We start from the raw sequence: 19273 nt of genomic DNA, 5'->3' as shown, positions 1-19273 counted from the left end.
CGTTTTTGTGTTGAATATGGTTGCACACAGAGAGTGTAATTTATGCTATTTTATTTAGAGAAGATAGAAAAGATAATGTCAGTTCCCTTTAGATACTTCCCCTTTTCTTGCTTCTTTTTGACTACCTCCTTTTGCTATATCATTTGAAACCCAATAGACCACACACAAAAGACCATTTCCAACCAGCTTTTATCAATAACATATTATTTTGATTCGCCAGACGCATCAGGGAAGAGACCAGATCGAGGAACATTTTTTTTAATAATATAAATATGTACAGTAATTATTAAACTTAATTGAACCCACTTCTTTCACTACAATACAGCTAAAACTCAAGCACATTATCTTTCTGCAAAAAGGAATGTAACATATTACCATTTCAAGCATGTGTTTATTTTTTCCTTTTATGTTAGTTTGTGTTGAAAATCCTTTTATTTTTCTATCATTATAATCATCATTATAAGAAACCGTTAAAGGGGAGAGAGCAAACCAGTTAACGATCATATAGGAGCTACTTTTTCTGAAATTAAATCAAATCATAGAATGTAGAATTGAGTAGTTCTCTAAAGGCTTGGTTGTGCAACATGTCATGTCTTCTTAATTCCAATATTTATTTCATGCTTGGATTGTTCAAAGCCTCACCTGAAAGTCCCTTTGGATAAATGAGGGCAGCTAACTGCCTCAATAAATGTATGTGAAGAAGTTAAAGAAGGCCTATTACCTGATGCTTTCTCGATCTGTCCTCTGATGTGGTTGAGTGCTCTGGTTGAGGATTATCTCTGTATGCAATGGAACACAAGGCAGTATTACTAAGAGAAATCATGTTTATTCAGATGCCTTCAGTATAATAACAGTTTGTTCAAGGGGAGACCACAACCCGGGTGTGAAAAGTCTATTCATGTTATCTGTTATCTTCAGGGCTAACAGATAAGATTGACGCAAAACAGACACATATTCAGAAAAGTGCCGCAGATTGTTAACAGTGAGAATGATACATACATGACATAAAATAATACAACTCCAACAAAGAAAGACATCCTTCATAATAACAAGATATCTGACGCAGGCCCGGCGTCATGGGCGGGCCTTAGAGGGCCTGGCCCGCCCTCGGAGTCAGTTGGGCCCGCCCTGGACGGACGAGCCTGTTAGTCTCCCGCCAACAAAAAAAATAAAAATGGTCGCAGATCGCAATATTTCAGATTTGTACTAGTTTGAAAGAAATATGGATAGACAGCGTTTTTTTAATCAAGGACCACGGAGGGTCATAGACAGTGAAATTCGTGGTGAAAGCCAGGAGTGTTCTGAGGAGTCACGGTCACCTGAGGTTGACCACTCTGTTCAAGCCAAAGCTAACCGGGCTACAGACGTTAGCACTATAGGCACCAAGTGCCAGCTAACCCTACACAGCCGAGGTCATTGCAGGCGTCCGTGCCGGGGTATCTGGGCCTTCTATGTTCACTAAATACACAGCATCGGGAAAGGAGTGTTGTTCAGTGTTGTTTCTGCTGGGTGTATTATTTCAATACAAACAAAAATGTAAATGAAAATGTCTTGTTGAGGAGCCTGTTCTGCGTAACTGCGCAAATATTTTTTGTATTAGGCTAAATTAACGAATTTATAACATTTTTGATATTTGTTTAAATCAAAGGCTAGCCTATTGTTTGCTTGTTTTTTGTCTATTCTGAATGAGTGCTTCATCTGCTGTTGGATGAGCCCAGTGAAATATTCCTGCAATATGGGTCACATCGCATTTTCACTTTATAAAAGGAAACTGAACAAAATGAAGTTGTTTACAGTTTGCCATAACTCTGGTGAAGATTGTACCTTATTACACAACGCAGGGATCTAGAAATATTATAAATGTGGCTTTAACTGGTCCAACACAAGTGCTACAGATATTTGGATCTCCGTTTTCCGAATTTCATGTGGAAGATAGGCTACCTAATGTGTTATATTGAGGGTAAGAGAGCTGGGGATGTAGAAAATTAAAATATGCCGTAATTATTATGCTATAGTTTAATAGCCTAGATACACACAACTTAGAAGAAGAAGAAGAAGAAGAAGAAGAATAAGCATTTATTTGTCATTGCACAGGATACAACATAATTGGACAGGATACGTTATGGACTCACGTTGGGTATGAGTTGAGTTTCGTGTCCTGCTAGTAACAATAATAAAAAAGTCTCTAGAGAATGTTTGGCCTATACTAGGAGGTGAATGATTCTGTAGGTTTTTAAATTCTATTTAGTAGCCTATTATTAGATGTGCATTTAAACTGCGCTCAGATATATTTAGCCTGCGCTTGCGCTACAGCCCTGCACCTTGTTCACGTGAGTCAGACATGGTAAGATTGCTGCTCTTTCCTTCTCACGATATAATTATAGGCCTATTCACAGCTCCTTTACACATATATATATATATATATAAATATATATATATATATATATATATATATATATATATATATATATATATATATATATCACGGGGGAGATCCCCCCGATTAAATCGACCTATGACTTTACATTTCTGGCCTAAAATGTTAAAATTTGTTTAAGGCCAACACTGAAAAAACTTAATCTCCTTTGCTTTTTATCTATATATTTTGTTATGGTTTTAAACATTTAAGATCGAGGACAATGGCTTTGACTCAAATTCATTATATTCTATGCAAAAGATTATTTACAATGTGATTTTGTTTAGCTGAGGATATTCACATCATGTAGGCCTATGGGTTTGAGATAAATCTCAAACCCATAGCATGAGGATGCTATGCTTCAATTCCAGCATTTCGACAGCAGTTTGTAATGACCGCTGTCCTTGTATCTTTGTGTGTCTGTTTGACAGTCTTTTAGGATTGGCGGTTTTAACCTGAGGGATTCCTCGGACTGAAAGAAATGAACGAACAAAACCAAAGATCCACTTGGTAGGACTGGAGATACATTGTATTGGAAATTACCAACATCAACAAACCCCTTTGTGTGCTGGAATGAAAACCAAAATTGCGATGCCGTTAAGGGGAAGTTGTTTTTGTTAATTTGGAATATTATATTTCTTTTTTAACTGTTTTATTCTTCCAACTGCTAGTTACACGCTGAAGGACTGCAGGGTCACACAGAACAGACAGGCCATCTGTCAGAATAACAATTTGAAATTATTTCCAAAGGACATTCCAGCAAGTGTCACAAGTATAGACCTGTCTGGAAACAAGATTTCTAAACTAAGTAAAACTGATTTAAAAGATTTACCAAATCTGTTACGCTTACAAGTGACACGGAACAGGATCTCCAAAATTGAATTTTCCACTTTTGTGGTTCAAATCTCTCTGAAGGTGTTAATGTTAAACAACAACATACTTTGTAAGCTACAGGAGGGTATGTTTGATGGCTTGGTCAATCTCATAGAATTGTATCTGGCTTCCAATCAGATCCAAACAGTAGCACCGGCCTCTTTCAAGTCTCTGAGCAAGCTTAGGATTTTGGACCTAGGCCATAACAAACTGCGCCACTTAACAAACGTCTTCTTACAACATACACCACATTTACAAAACCTGTACATTCCAGCAAACAAAATTTCCACTTTTCAATCATGGGAGCTGTCAAATAAGTCTACAGAACTTGTTACACTTGATTTGTCTCAGAATGAGCTCATGTACTTTAGGCTCACTGCAGGTATCTTTCCCAAACTCAAAAGGTTGTTCCTTGAGGATGGTATAAAGAATGGTATTGTCTGGGAGGTGAATGACACATCGTACCTTAGAAATGTGGTTAGACTAGATGTCAGTGGGGTTCGCTCCTCATTACATGGACTGCAGGAAGTGCTAGAGACATTTAACTCCTCCTCCTCACTGAGGTATCTGCAGTTAAACCAAATAAATAACGGCCTGCGGGATCTCATCAATATTTCCTGCAAATTCTCAAAGCTGAGCTATTTTGAAATCCGAAATAACAGCATCAAAGTTATTAGATCAGACCTGCTGCACGATTGCACTTATCTGAAATTATTAGACTTGGGGATGAATGAGATAACTGAAATCTCTAACAATTCGTTTCAATCTCTTAGGCTGCTTAACACTTTAATCCTAAAGTCTAACTGTCTCACATCTGTCCCCTATGCTGTAAGGAAAACTCGAATCTCAAAACTGGATCTCAGCCACAATAAGATCAATATTCTTGGCTGTGATGATTTTGCCAATATGACCCGTCTCAGCGTTATCTATCTATCCAATAATCCTCTCTTGGCCCTCAAGGATTGCGTTTTCAAAGATTTGGTCAATTTAAATAGATTAAAGTTGCAAAACAGCAGCATTCATCAATTAAACGGCACCTTCAAAAATAACAAGCAGAATCTTAAAACTCTTTCTTTGATAAACAATAAACTCACTGTTCTAGATCATGGAGAATTTGAAGCTCTGAAATCCCTCCAGACTTTGTCATTAAAAGGGAATAAATTACAACAACTTAAGGATGGGACTTTTTTTGGACTGTCCAGGCTTACACATCTTAATCTCGAATCAAATAAAATATCTGAAATTACAAACGGTACTTTTGGTGACTTGAAAGCTTTAAAGACATTGAATTTGAAGAACAATCAAATTAAATATGCATCGGTAGAGCCTATTCTGTATCCACCATTTGCTGAGCTTTCACAACTAGATACGTTGGATATTTCCGGTCAAAGCAGATCTCGTAAGCGGTTAAACTTCCCTCAAAACTTTCTGCAAGGCCTGACAAATCTGTCAATACTCTACATCCATGGTAACCATCTTACATCCGTGCACCCAAACACCTTCAACTATACTCCTAATTTGAATGTTCTTGTTATGTCCAACAATTTTTTAACAGACATTCACAACAATTTGTTTTCCCCAACTCAAAAACTAAAAGATCTTTACATTTCAATGACAATGCTGAGGTCTCTAGATTTTCTGCTCCATGCTAACCTCACAGAGCTGGAGATGTTGCAGGTGGCATATAATACCTTTTCTGTGATTAGAGAACCAGTAATGCTGTCTCTGCCAGCACTTACTTACCTGGATATGCAGGGTAATGGCTTCACCTGTAACTGTGACAACGCGTGGTTCCTCCAATGGGTAATCACAAACGAGCAAACACAAGTATTTGCAGCGTACAACTATGAATGCAGCTACCCTCCAAACCTTAAAGGTAGAAAACTGTTGCAGGTTGACGTCCGTTCTTGTATAGTAGACATGGACTTCATCTGTTATATTTCAACGGCATGCGCGGTCATCATGACCCTAGCAGTCTCCTTCACTCACCATTTCCTACAATGGCATCTGGTCTACGCGTACTACCTCATGCTGGCCTTCCTCTACAACTCAAAGAACAAGGACAAGCGTGCTCATCAGTACGATGCCTTCGTCTCCTACAACGCAAACGACGAGGGCTGGGTGCTGGGGGAGCTGCTGCCCAAGCTGGAGGACGAGCAGGGCTGGAGACTGTGTCTGCACCACCGAGACTTCCAGCCAGGTGAGGAGCCCTACCCTGAACATCCTCTGCACCTCCATTAGCATAAATGCTAGCCTACACTTTGTCATTTATCGTTCATGCCAGTGGATATGCTATTAGATGCTCATAAACATAGTAGGAGATTTTTTCCTGACTCAGAATGAGCCTTCCGTTGGTGACTTCAATAAGCATGAATGGTCCGTGAACAGTAAAGGCAATCAGAGTCTGTGTTACATTATGTAACACAGACGGGTGGTGGCCAATAGCTGGCACTTCGCTCTGGCCTTAACATCACTCCCGATGCCCCAGTGCAGTGACGGGGACACTGTGCTGCGGAAGGCGCCGTCCTTCGGTGGAGACGTAAAACCGAGGTCCTGACTCACTGAGGTCATAAAAGATCCCAGGGCACTTATCGCAAAGAGTAGGGGTTCCCCCGGTGTCCTGGCCCAATCAGGCTCATTCAATCTGGCCCCCTAATCATCCCCCTGTATAATTGTATAATTGGCTGACTCATTAATTCCCTCACCCTCCACCTCGAGCTGGTGTGTGGTGAGCGTTCTGGCGCAGATTGGCTGCCGTGCATCACCCCTAGTGGGTGCTACACACTGGTGGTGGTGAGTGAGGTCCCCCCCTTCAATGTAAAGCGTCTTTGAGTGTCTAGGAAAAAGCGCTATATAAATTCAATGCATTATTATTATTATTATTATTATGTAACAGAAAACAATACATTTTCATGTTGTTTATGACCATTTGATGAGCAAAAAGGTATATTATGCTTGAGTAAATGAAACCAACCCAGGTGCTTTGTAACCTTCGTAATTAAGTCAACTGATCAAATTTAAAATGGTATTGCAACATAGGAAGAACCAGGGAATTGCATTGGTGGTTGACTGGTAAATCGACTGTTTTTTCATTTCAAAAGGCACAAAAAAAAGAAAACTCAACACAAATTAACCCTAACCCAACCCTACCCATCCCTCCTTCCACCCTCTCTTTCTCCAGTTCTTTATCCTTAAATTCTTGCCTCTCTGCATCGCATGTATCCATTGAAAAATATATATATTTTCAATCTTGACTTTGAATCAATTATTCTTGGTTTTGAACCTTGTCTAATGCCCACTGATTATATCCGTCCTGTCCATGTCAAATATAAATAATGCAGTGTGGCACTAAACAGGGCGTTCAATTGCAAGTTTGAGTTTGCAAAGTTTGAGCCTTTCCGACATGGTGTATTTGAACAAGGGGCGTAGGAATGAGTTCAACATTGGGGGGGGAGGGGGGGGGACACATATCGGAAACCAGAGAAATCTGATAATAGTTTGAACAGAAATAGGACATAAATTAACTACACTGCATAATATTAACATATATATATATATATATTTTTTTTTTTCTTTTTTCATCTATATATATATATATTTTTATATTTTTTTCATCTTTTTCATTTTTTCATTTTACTAAAAATAAACATTTGTAAATGTAAAGGAAAACACATATTGAATGGCATTAATGAACTTATTAATATCAAATAAATTCTTTAATTGCATGTCCAATCCAGTTTCGTAGAATAAGAAGCTTTGACAAGACGCCTTGTTGCGCTTTCAAAATAAAATGAAATATTTTTCTCCTCGCGGTATAATTTTTGGCTGGGACAAATGCGCCTGTCTCCAATATTGGAGGGGACCCGTCCCCTCCGGCCCCCCCGGTTCATACGCCCTTGATTTGAACTATTTTGCCGAATTAACATGAAAAACAATCATTTAGGTACATCTTTAACTCAATGTTAATGCAAGAACATGTCAAAGACTATTAAGACTATAAAATATGTCTAAGAAATACTTTTAATATCAAATAAATGGAAATAGCTGTTTTACACAACAGTTTATGTTGTGTTTGAGACTCAACATGGAATGGCGTCATACAGAGGGGACTGCATGAGGGGCACAAATGACAAGCTAAAACGCAGAGGAAGGGCCACACAAATTAAACAGACAAGAAAACTCTCAGAGATGCAAAATCACTTAAAACTCCCTCATAACATGAATGCAATCTGGTTTTATTATATACTTACATAAACTAATATTTTATCGTTTAAAATCAGTATTGTTGGCCTAAGAAGTGCGTTAGCATGTAAGCTAATGAATAGCTCAAAGCTGGCTAGCGTTGACTGACTCACCAATCTCACTAGGCAGTCTTTTTATTTATATTGTAAGTCTGATGAATAACAACCTCAGAACGATGCGTTTCCTTTTCTTTCGGTTAATTTGTTTCATGCAATCATGTTTCTTGAGGTGGGGATCTGTAGGCTAGTATCTGACCAACACAAACACGGTAGAATATCATAACCATGACATAAGAGGAAGCATGGCGTAACTCGCCCATCACAATTGTTGGTTTCTGGCCCAGGCTCTGTGCCGTCTCACCCAAGAAGCTCGGCTATAACAGCCAGACTGCTGGACCTGGGATGACTGACTAGCCAAATGGTCTTAGGAAACTAAGATCGGTTTGGCAGGGCTCTGAAATCTCACGCACTTCAAGCCATGCATACGCTCACAAGCAGTGAAATGACCCGGATAGCCCCAATCAACTTGCGCCGCTATTTAACAGTGGAACAGGAATCAAATGGGTTCCCCGTACGTAGGGCGACCAGACGTCCTCTTTTTGCCCGGAATTGCCCTCTTTTTGAGACACTTTCAAAAACGTCTGGGATTTTATTAAAGCCTCATACATGTTCACATTCAATGGGCATTGCGTTTCTCTGTGTAGTTCAGAAACGCCCAAGCCTACTCTGTTCTGTTCTCTTTTCATTGGTGGAAGCGACTTTACAGTTACCGTCATGTTTTGTATTTCTTTATTTTTTTTACCACTATTGTTTTATAGGGACAAAACATTAACAAGTTCTCCTACAGGGGATTGATAAAGTTGTTTCTGTTGAACAGAAAGAAACACTTGCTTATATGTTGCACACACTTTACCACAGCATGGCCTACTGAATGCCACAGATGTATTTTAAGCATTGGACTGAATGGCACATATATATATCATCATTTTTTTGCATGTTTGCAACGTTTGTATGCCTCTACTGGTGTTGCTTAGGCCAATAGCCTTTTGAGGCAGCGTTGTTTCAGATTATTAGTGTTAAGGGCCAATAATGCTTATTATCATACATTAGTCACTATGTCCTTATGGCACCGCATTTGTATGCAGTCACATGTTAACATACAACCCCCCCCCCCCCCCCCCCCCGCCGACAAAATCTCACTCTGAACTCAGTTGAAAACATGAGAGCCCTGGTTTGGCTAGTGAGAGAGTGGACCAATAGAAAGTACAGAGAAGGGTACTTCAAATATTATTTGAATGTATTTTCACAGACTGATGCTTCTCAGGTAAACCCATCATGGAAAACATTACAGACGCCATCTATGGTAGCCGGAAGACCATCTGTGTGGTCAGTCGCGATTACCTGGAGAGTGAATGGTGCTCCAGAGAGATCCAGGTTGCCAGGTAAGAACCCAGAGTTTACATGCATGACCAGAATATGGTTGTTCATTAAATTAAAACTGTAAAGTGCAACGGACGAAAGCCTAAATTACACATTTGTGTCGGCACATCTTGCAGACGTGCTATAACACTCTAACCACTGAGCCAGAAGTTTGCAACCGGCCAACCCAGTTGCTTTATATAACCTTCTTAATTAAAAGCTGCTATAGGTAAGAATCCAGAGCTTTTATTTGGGTGGAATTAGTTAGGAATGCGCATCTATTGAGTGAAATGCAATGTTGTTTCGTGTCCACCGCACCAGCCTCTGCATGGCCCAATCTAGATTTTAGTCAACTCCCGTCACTAATTTCTGACCAATCAGGGTATCTTTGCCCTGACTGGCCTAAAACGTAGGGAGAACGGGAGTAGAATCTTGCTTCAACATGTTTTTTCTCTCTCTCTCTCTCTCTCTCTCTCTCTCTCTCTCTCTCTCTCTCTCTCTCTCTCTCTCTCTCTCTCTCTCTCTTTTATCAACTCTCAAATCATATTTACACCAACTGTAAGGCCTCAGTAGTGAGGTTAACCCATAGGGAATCTGTCACACTATAAGACAAGCAGTCCGGTTCAACATGGAAACATGCCCCCTGCTACAGCACCCACCTCAATTAAATCAAATACATAAGTCCAGTCAGGGTCCAGCGAACATGTATTACTAAGACATTGAGAATGTTAAGGGTCTTATGTTAACCATACTCATATGGGCAACTGGGCCTGTTCAAACATTTTATAGGGAAAAGATGGTATGGCAATAATACAGTGCATAAGGATGATTGACAAGTGACCAAAACATTCATGCTGGAACTTATTTTGTCGCAATGTGTCTCAGTGACTGCCCATGGTGCATGAGGTGTCAGTGGAAAGAATCCTGCATTTACCCTGTTTGAGCAGGTCACCCAATTATCCACCGCACGTCTGTAATGACAAAGAACCACACTTAAGGGGGCTGAATGATTAAAACACCACCTCACCACCTGGTTATTGTCTCATATCTGACGTGCTGACCAATGATTGGCTTATCAATGCATTGACAATGTAGCACGGGGAAAATGTGTCAAAAGACATAATCAAGTAAAGTATTTGAGTATAGTCAGAAAGTATTCCTACTCAAGGAACAATTCAACCCTGTAGATGGGTATGGTTTGTGTGCTGCTGGGTGGGGTTGGGTGCCCAGGGGTACAATGATGACTTCATATGGGCATGACCCCAGGCCATCCTTCCCCTAATGGTTAAAGAGCTCAAATATATTAAAAAACAACTCTCCCTGTTCCACTTCCCCAGCTTCCGTCTGTTTGACGAGCAGAAGGACGTGCTGATCCTGGTGTTCCTGGAGGACATTCCCATGCAGCAGCTTTCTCCGTACTACCGCATGAGGAGGCTCCTGAAGAGACAAACCTACCTGAGCTGGTCCCGCGCAGACGCACACCCAAACCTGTTCTGGGAGAAGCTCCGGCAGGCCCTGGAGACCCAGGAGCACCCAATGGGTGAGCATATACTGCTCACCATGAAGGACGGACCCCCTGGAGAGAGACCAGACCAGTAAAAGGCTTAGAAATGCTGGGGGGAGGGGGGGGATTCTTCGTTTATTCGGTTATTCGTTTATTCAGGTCCCCATTAGCTGATGCCAAAGACACCAGCTACTCTTCCTGGGGTCCACACAAGAAAACAACGTACCAAACAACAGATAAAAAAGGAAAAGCATATAACAAAGAAGAAATCAACAGATAAAGCAAGGATTATACTAGAGACACCCGAGGTCTGTATTTGGAGGGAAAGTGAAACAGTTCCCCTACCAGCTTTGTTTGTTTTTGTGCATTGTAAAACACTTTCTTAATCTAGTTAATGGGTACATTTGGTGTGGATTTGTATTTTTGTTCATTGCGACATTGATGAAAACATTGTCTAATGTTTTCCAATTTGTGCGGTTGGGCATTTCAACTTCTGATGAAATCTGGGGAGAACTGACCCGAGGTTTGTCATCGACAATGAAGACTTCTTCTGGGTGGGAGTTCTGTTGTTTGCCAATAGCTGAGTTTATTAGCTCAAGTGCTAACCAATCATTAGCATGCAAAGGTATGTAAACCGCCATCACTATAACAAGGCTGAAGTTCCCTAAGTGTATGAAAAGGCCTGCATTTCAAGATATGTTCCGGATCGGGTGGGCAGAAAATGTCAGTGACACTTGTGTCTGTGTACCAAACAACGTTATCGCTTGTTTCTTTGCGTAGCTCTATATCTTTATATTGTTTCTTTGCGTAGCTCATAGCTCTATATTATTGTATCAAGGCCTAACTTAAAAGGGGAAACTATGGTCATTGTTAATTTGAAATTAAACTTGTTTTCTATTCTAAAACCCATATCAAAGACTGCAACTTTACCATCTGTAAAAGGTTGAGTATTTCTAAGCCTGACTTGGCCCATGCACATTGTTGTGTAGTGACCCCTAGAGGGCTGCCATGTATATAGCACCATTGATAAAAGTTTATATTAATCGAATAGTTTGTATGAGAATCAAGTTTTATGATGGATAAGTAGGATCAAGGATCAATGCAGGTTCAATATTAACCTAATTTAGAAGATGAATCTGAAACTGCTGTTTTTCTTTAATATGAATTGAATTATAAGTAAAATTCTCGTTCACAGAAGATATTTTGTTTCTATATCACTGTTACGCTGCACTAGACTTTTACACCTTAATACTATCACTATGCCACATGTCATGATTACATACACATGTATACAGTGGTGTATAGTAACAAAGTAGCAATACTTTGTGACTGTACTTCAGTTGTTTTTAGGGGATTTGTACTTCATTATATTTAGCATGTACATTTCTAGCAACTTTCACTTTTACTCAGTTACTTTTTCTCAATAAAATGTATACTTTTACTTTGATACACTTGCACTTTGCATCTTTGTTTCTCGCTACAAAATAATAGCTGAGGCAATTAGAAATGCATGACGTTGGGACGTGGGAACAGCAGGTTTGGCCAATCAATGTTGATCCTAGCTAAATTGGTAATTTGATTGACAAGGGCTCTCAACCGCCACCAAATTTTCTTTATGTTCAGATTTGACCTAAAAGCATTAGTATTAAGGGGCGGGAGATGAACACCTGTCCAATAGTAATAAGGGGTGAGGAAGGGCCATCAGACCTGTCACTCAAACTTGTGCCAGTTGTTAGGAGAGTTAGTTCATGATGTATTAGTCGAGCTGGCGTTGACTCTACGTAGTTCTCTGGTTTATGTTCTTTAAGTTCTTGTAAGAATATTTCAAGTTGAAGTTCTACATAAATGTAAGATCATTTTATGCATGAATATTTTAAAGGTTGTTTTATTTTAGCTCATGTACTAAACATACATTTTCTGTGACTGTGTCCATGCTTATCTATAGTTTATATATATTGTATATAAAAGCGGAGCCTAGATGCCTCTATTATTAACAACTTCAGTCAAATATCAAATCTACCTTTCATAAGTAAAAGCGTTGAGAAAGTTGTCCTCCAGCAACTTCACTTCCTGGATTCAACTGGATGCTATGAAATCTTCCATTAAGGATTTCAACCATAAAATACTTTTGGAAAAACTGAGTAGCCAATGGCAGGGGCCTGGGGAGATCCTTGACAGAGTGTCCGAGGTGGTGTACCACCTGCGGATGCCTGAGCCAGGCACCCGGGGCGCGTGGTGTGCGCGCAGGGGATCCCGGGAACTAGTTGGTTGCCTGTTGTATAATGGCCCATCTGGGTCCTTTGCATTTGTTAGGATAAGTGTGGTTAATGGGTTTGGATAGTCCATTGTTGGTGTGTAGTTGTGTGTTGTTCTGTTATCATGTTGTGTTCATCGTTGTCGCCACCGTCATGGAGAATGTCAATTTCGATTGTTGGGTGTGCTATGTTCTATGGATAATGTTGGTCTTCAATAAAGGTAGTTTGTGTCGAGCGGTGTGTGGGGCGCAGAACAATGGTTAACTTACTCTGTGTACTTCTTGGCCGCCGCTACAATATCATATTATACTTACGCCTTGCTCAAACTATATGCGTCCGTCGACAGATGACCACGGGCGTGTCTGATGTATAGGGGACTAGTCTTTGTAGATGCATTCTACTACTACTACTCTTCGTCCCCTATGGGACATAAGGCTTTCAATGAGCACTTTCCATTCCACTCGGTCCCTGGCAGCATGTTGGGCCTCTCTCCATGACAGGTTCATCTGTTTCAGCTCTTGTGTCACAGTTCTGCGCCAGGTGGTTTTTGGCCTCCCACGTTTTCTTTTGCCTGGTGGTGTCCATCTTAAGGCAACCTTTGTGATGCGTTCCTGCTCCATCCTCAATACATGTCCTGGCCATCTCAGGCGTTCGTGCGTTATCTCCTTGGTGATGCTCCAGCTTCCTGTTTTTTTGTACAGGTCATTGTTGGAGATCATATTAGGCCAAAATATGCCTTGCCACTCTTCAGAGTTGGATGGTAGCTTTAACCTCAGCAGAGTCAGGGGGGTTGGTGTTGAATTCCAGGGTATCCTCTGTTGTTGTGATGTTGGCTGGTTGTTCTGGCTCAGGGAGGTTGAGTTCTTCCTGGAAGTGTTAAACCCATCTGGCTGCTTGTTCACTCTCTGATGTACAGATGTTGCCATTTTATCCCATACATGCGTAGTTTGGTTTGTACATTTGCCACATAGTGGCACTGTGAATTTGTACACTGTGTGAAGGTTTCCATAGGCTGCAGCTTTCTCGGCTTCACTTGCCAGGTGTTCAACAAAGACCCTTTTGTCTCTCCTTGCACTCATCTTCACCGCTCTGTCCTTGTTTTTATAGGGCATCTTGGTTTTCTCGAGGAGTCTTTGGGACTTGGTGTCCAGCATATTTGCCTTCAGCTGCTCCCTCTCTTCAACTTTCTGCCAAGTATTAGCTGATGTCCATTCTTTGGCGCCTTTCTGTTTGAAGCCAAGGACCTTTTCTGCTGTTTCGGAGTATATGGTCTTGATAGTATTCCATTTGCTGTTCATGGTGGGTTCTTCTTCCATTTCAGAGGAAGACTCTGGTGTCTTGAAGCAGTTTCTGAGTTCCAACACAAAGTCTTTGTTTGGCAATGTTTGTTTCTTCTGCCAGTGGCTTTTTGGGAGGACTTCTTATACTTTAGTTTAATGGTGGTAGCGATTAGGTGGTGGTCGCCATAGGCATTGGCATCCCGGTCTGCTATAACATCTTGCAGTGACCTTTTTACCATTTACCATTAATGATGATGTGGTCAATTTGGTTGATTGTCCTACCATCAGGTGACTGCCATGAGAGCTTATGGATGTTCTGGGGGAATATGGTACCACTGATGACCAGGTTGTTGTTGGCGTTCACCATTGTTTTTCCTTTCGCCACATCCATGCCTGCCCATTGCCCCCTCATTGTTGGAATTGTTGGTTCCCACTTTGGCATTTATGTCACCAGTTAGGAGAAGAATGTTGGTTGGGGTACCTTTGAAACCGCCATTTGCAGTTGTTCATTACAGACTTCTTTGACCTCCTCCTCAGCCTCGTTGGTTGGTGCAGAGCACTGTAAGATGGTGAGTTTACAGTACTTTGAGTAGAGGCATACTCGGATCAGCCTTTCACTTACTGGTTCCCACTCCAGCAAGGTTTTGGCCTTCTCCTTGGAGATTAAGAGGGCTACACCATGTGTGTGGGTGTTCTCGTGGCCAGAACGGAGGATGACAGACACATCATGCAGGACTTGACGACCGGAGCTGGTCCAGTGACTCTCACTTTTCCCCAGGATGTCCAGGCGGTACCTTTTCATCTAACTAAGGACTTGTGCTGTCTTGGTGGTCTCAAACATGGTTCAGACGTTCCATACACCAATGCAGATCTTGGTTTTAGGCCTTAGTAGACCCTCTTTCGCACTCCTGACTTCCTTTCGGCTTTCATCAGAAGTGGTCATACTGCCAACCAAAGAGTTTGGGTGGCTGGGGTCTACAATGGGCCTGATGTCAATAGGATTTCTCATTTTAGTTTCTGTAACAATGTTTTTTTTCTGTAACAATGTCACGGGGGGGACGTTGTTAGCGCCACACCCAGCCCCCAACCTGGAGGACCCAGGTGATGCATTTTGTCACACTCCTCACCAAAGACCAGTCTGGTAGGATTGAGCCTGCCAGGAGCCGTAGGCTCCTACTAGCATAGCTCTCAGGATCATAGAAGCACGCAAGCCTCTCCACCACGGCAAGGTCACAGCACGCGGAGAGGATGCATACTTTGTAGATGCCAATCAAATCTCTTGCCGCTACAAAGCTGATGTGTGGATAGAAATACAGAAGATGACACAAACAACAGGTGACTAAGAACAATCCTATCATTCCACATTTCTTTAAAAAAATTGAACGGACAGAATTTTCCTGCTTCTTCCTGCTTGTTATTGCAAAATGAATCCAGTAGATGCGTGGAGTGTAGTTGCATAACCGCGATCTGATTGGCCGACGGATCCGCTGCTTCCTGAAAAGTTGAACGTTTCTCAACCTTTTGACGCAGGCCACGGAGCCGAATGGATGGACGGACCCACAATGCATTTCATGAGCTCCCCATGCAGAGTAATTGAGATCCGTTGCCGGACGGAGGTAGTGTGAATGAACCCTTAGGGTTGATGCTACAGCAATTTGAAGAAATATTCTCCTATTAAATCCCATTGTTAGTTTAGTCACAAACAAACCCGAGTTTAGCTGAAGCAAGTTCAAATACTACACAAAAGGGTAAAATAGGACTTAGGCTGCTGGTTATTCTGTGTTTTTGTCCACCATGTGTCTGTTGGTCGTGCCTCTGACGCCTCTCACCTGTACATCCTGCCTTCGTCTGTTTCCCGCCTTTTTCCCTGCTCATCAGTTCACCTGTGGGGTATCCCACAAAGCCGGTTTTATCACATGACCGGGTAAATTAATCCAGGGTTTGCGGTAACCGTAGGTTTTCCATTCCAAAATGAACACGGTATGTTAGTTACTATAGCAACATATGCTCTGAATCAAACCTGGTCGGAGCAGGTTTTGCGCAGGTTAAGTTTGGAAAATTTAAACCCGCGTTCACCGCAGATTTCATGTGTTCACAATGGCATGCCCTTTCGATGAGAGGCCTGTTGATATCGGAGTGCAAATTATTCGTGCAATCCACCGGGAGTGATTAATAAGACCACGGCTCGACATCTTGGCATATCGGATGACTTTTTGCTGGAGAGATATAGATTCTCGCGCAAATCATTGATATAATTAAATAGCCTTCTCCAGCCTTACATAGCCAACACTACCAATCCTGGCATCAGTTCCCTCCAGTCCATACTATTTGTGTAGCCCTCCGTTTTTTGCAAATCTTAGTTTTATCTATAATGTTGGAGATGCTGAGCACATCTCAGTCATTTCAGATGACCCATCCACGTCCGGACCAAGATTTCTATCTGCCTCCTATCATACAAAGAGCAATATTGGCTGAGTACTATGCAGAGAGGCGCTTACAACAGAAAGTATAAATTAGTCCTAACAGACTTACATCCACTGGAAAATGTTGGATCGTAGCCGGCGGCTTCATTACAAGCACTAATCCATCTTGATCTGTGAAGTTAATGAATTGTCACTTTTAGGTTTTCCACCCAGTTATCAAAAAATAATATTTTGAACATATGCACTGTGGCACGCACACGTTTTGGATGTGTTACTTCGAAGGCAAACAAAATCTAAAATACAAGAAAAACACAAAAACCTGCATTCAACCAGTGGGTTACCCTTACATGGCCCCTGACTCTCTGAGGAGATAGGTACCCCCTCCATGCCAGGGCGCCCTGAATTTATGTCTATTACCCCCTCCATGCCAGGGCGCCCTGAATTTATGTCTATTAACAGCTCCTCCACCAGGGTCAAGACAATTTTAGGGCCAGATCCAGTCTGCCGACTGTCGGCCTTTTTACGATTGGCTTAAATAAAAAGGGCATATTTAAATGCAGGAGTGACAAAATATACCAATACGATGGTGGGAAACGCTTAACAATTTGTATGATATTTTTATACTTCATTTTTACTTGATCCGCTGACCGCTTGGGAGCCATCGGAGTACATATTTTTTAGGAGAAAAGGGTTATGTGGTAGGAACGTTAAGAATGCTTAACTTGGATATTATTAGATTCATGGCTCAAATATTAAGGATCATGCTTTCGACATCTTACGCATATACACGGTCAGTGATCCGCTGCCAGGGTTTGGTTCTCTGGGTTGCAGAGGCTTTAGCGTTCCCTTTTTTTCCCCTCGTCATAGTTCTCCAGGAGAACCTGGAGTTCCATTTCATTGAAATAAGCGGCCCGTTTCGCCATTTTGATCAGGGTTTCCATGATCAAATACATCACGTCTTTATAGGTTTGCCGTGGACGCGCACAACCCTGTGTTAACCAACCCTGTGTTGATTGAACTAATGCATAACCCGTGCAGTGGAACCGACAGCTCTGGTTTAGTTGGCACAGGGTCAATCAACCTAGAGTTCAGCGTTAACTCTGTGTTTGTTAAACCTCCGTTCGTGGAATGCCGTGGAATACCCCAACCTGACCTCAGCCTATTTTTGACTTAGGTTTTACAGTTTTGACTTTTTGCCGTCCACTTTGTTTGGTTTCTGTTCCTGTTTTTGTCAACAGCAACATATTGTGTTCTTGCATTTCCTCCTTAGAAACAGGGGTCACTTTTTGTTATTGTTTGAGCTGAAACCATGCTCTACTTCAAATACATCTTTGGAACTTTGCTCTGCTTTTGGGTTCAGATTTCACACACACCTGACATTTATGTATGTTGCCTACAGACCCAACCTAACACCCAGTTCAATCAGTTGCATGAAACCTGTTGGTCATTGGCATGCGGCCATTATCAAACCCGTGGAAATTCCCATACAAGGCCCGTTATCATGTTATTTTTAACATTAATAAATAAATTCTCCATAACAAAAACAACAAATTAGAATAAACAGATTAATCTTCTATCACTTAAATCAATGTGTTTAAACTTCAAGGATGAGGACGTTATTGTGTTGGATCCTGGTTGCATATAGACAGTGTCATTCTCAACATTTTATTCAGAAGAAAAAAAAGAATGTGTCAGTTCCCTTTAGATCAGGGGTCTCAAACTCAATTTACCTGGGGGCCACTGAAGGTAGAGTCTGGGTGAGGCTTGGCCACATCCAGTATTCCATAAAAAAGTACAAAAAAAGCCACTGGCAGAAGAAACAAACATTGCCAAACAAAGACTTTGTGTTGGAACTCAGAAACTGCTTCAAGACACCAGAGTCTTCCCAAGCTTTACTATTAACAGTTCTGCAACATGAATGCTTTTTTGAACATGAATGGCTCTTTTGAACATGAACGGCTCTTTAAAACATGAACCTTCTTCAGAACATGAAATGTCCTTCTGAACATATGGCTTTTCTTGCCTACTCCTCCTGATCACTGCTGCTCTTCATCTGTTCATCATTTTAACACAAAGAGAAAAAAAAAGAAAAGAAAAAAGCCCAAGGCACGCAGATGATTGCGGCAGAGAAACTGAGTCGTTTAAACTTCCAGGGTTGAATATTTTTGAGAAGAGATGCATGTAATAATTTCCTAAATGTAATAAATGATTTTATCTCATGATATATCTCTTTCAATTTGATACAAATCACTCTTTCACACCATCGATATTTCCTCTCCCACTGGACATACAGGAAGACACACACACACACACACACACACACACACACACACACACACCTACCGACGTATCCAGGCCCAAGCAGTTATAAAATGCAATCAAACATGTCAAAAGATAGACATTTTCTATAAATAGCCACAATAAATAGCGTGAGGATGCTATGCTTTAATTCCAGCATTTTGACAGCAGTTTGTAATGACCGCTGTCTGTGTATCTTTGTGTGTCTGTTTGACAGTCTTTTAGGATTGGTGGTTTTAACCTGAGGGATTCCTCGGACTGAAATAAATAGCCACAAAATATCGTCCGGCGGGCCGCAATTGGCCCGCGGGACGCGAGTTTGGGACCCCTCCTTTAGATAATTCCCCTTTCCTTACTTCATTTGACTACTTCCTTTTGCTTCATCCTTTATAACCCAATGGACCACACACAAAAGACCATTTTCAACCAGTTTTTATCAATAACATATTATTTTGGTTCGCCAGACGCATCAGAAAAGAGACCAGATTGAGGAACATTTGTATTTGTGGAAATTGGATATTAGTATTATTCTTACTTTGTTTGGTTTTTGTTCCTGTTTTTGTC

General features: G+C 41.2%; 1 protein-coding gene across 1 annotated transcript; it reads left to right on the top strand.

The window, feature by feature from the left end:
- Nucleotides 1-3015: 3015 nt before the first annotated feature.
- Nucleotides 3016-11865, top strand: LOC130375374 (toll-like receptor 13). Its single transcript, XM_056582259.1, has 3 exons — nucleotides 3016-5489; nucleotides 8855-8972; nucleotides 10287-11865. The coding sequence occupies exons 1-3, from the start codon at nucleotides 3338-3340 to the stop codon at nucleotides 10546-10548; spliced, it is 2532 nt and encodes an 843-aa protein (XP_056438234.1). The 5' UTR covers nucleotides 3016-3337; the 3' UTR covers nucleotides 10549-11865.
- Nucleotides 11866-19273: the final 7408 nt, after the last annotated feature.

Source organism: Gadus chalcogrammus, chromosome 22, assembly GCF_026213295.1.
Source record: "Gadus chalcogrammus isolate NIFS_2021 chromosome 22, NIFS_Gcha_1.0, whole genome shotgun sequence".
In the NCBI taxonomy this organism is placed as follows: domain Eukaryota; kingdom Metazoa; phylum Chordata; class Actinopteri; order Gadiformes; family Gadidae; genus Gadus; species Gadus chalcogrammus.
Note: the sequence above shows the minus strand (reverse complement) of the source record. Positions and strands in the feature narration are given on the sequence as shown.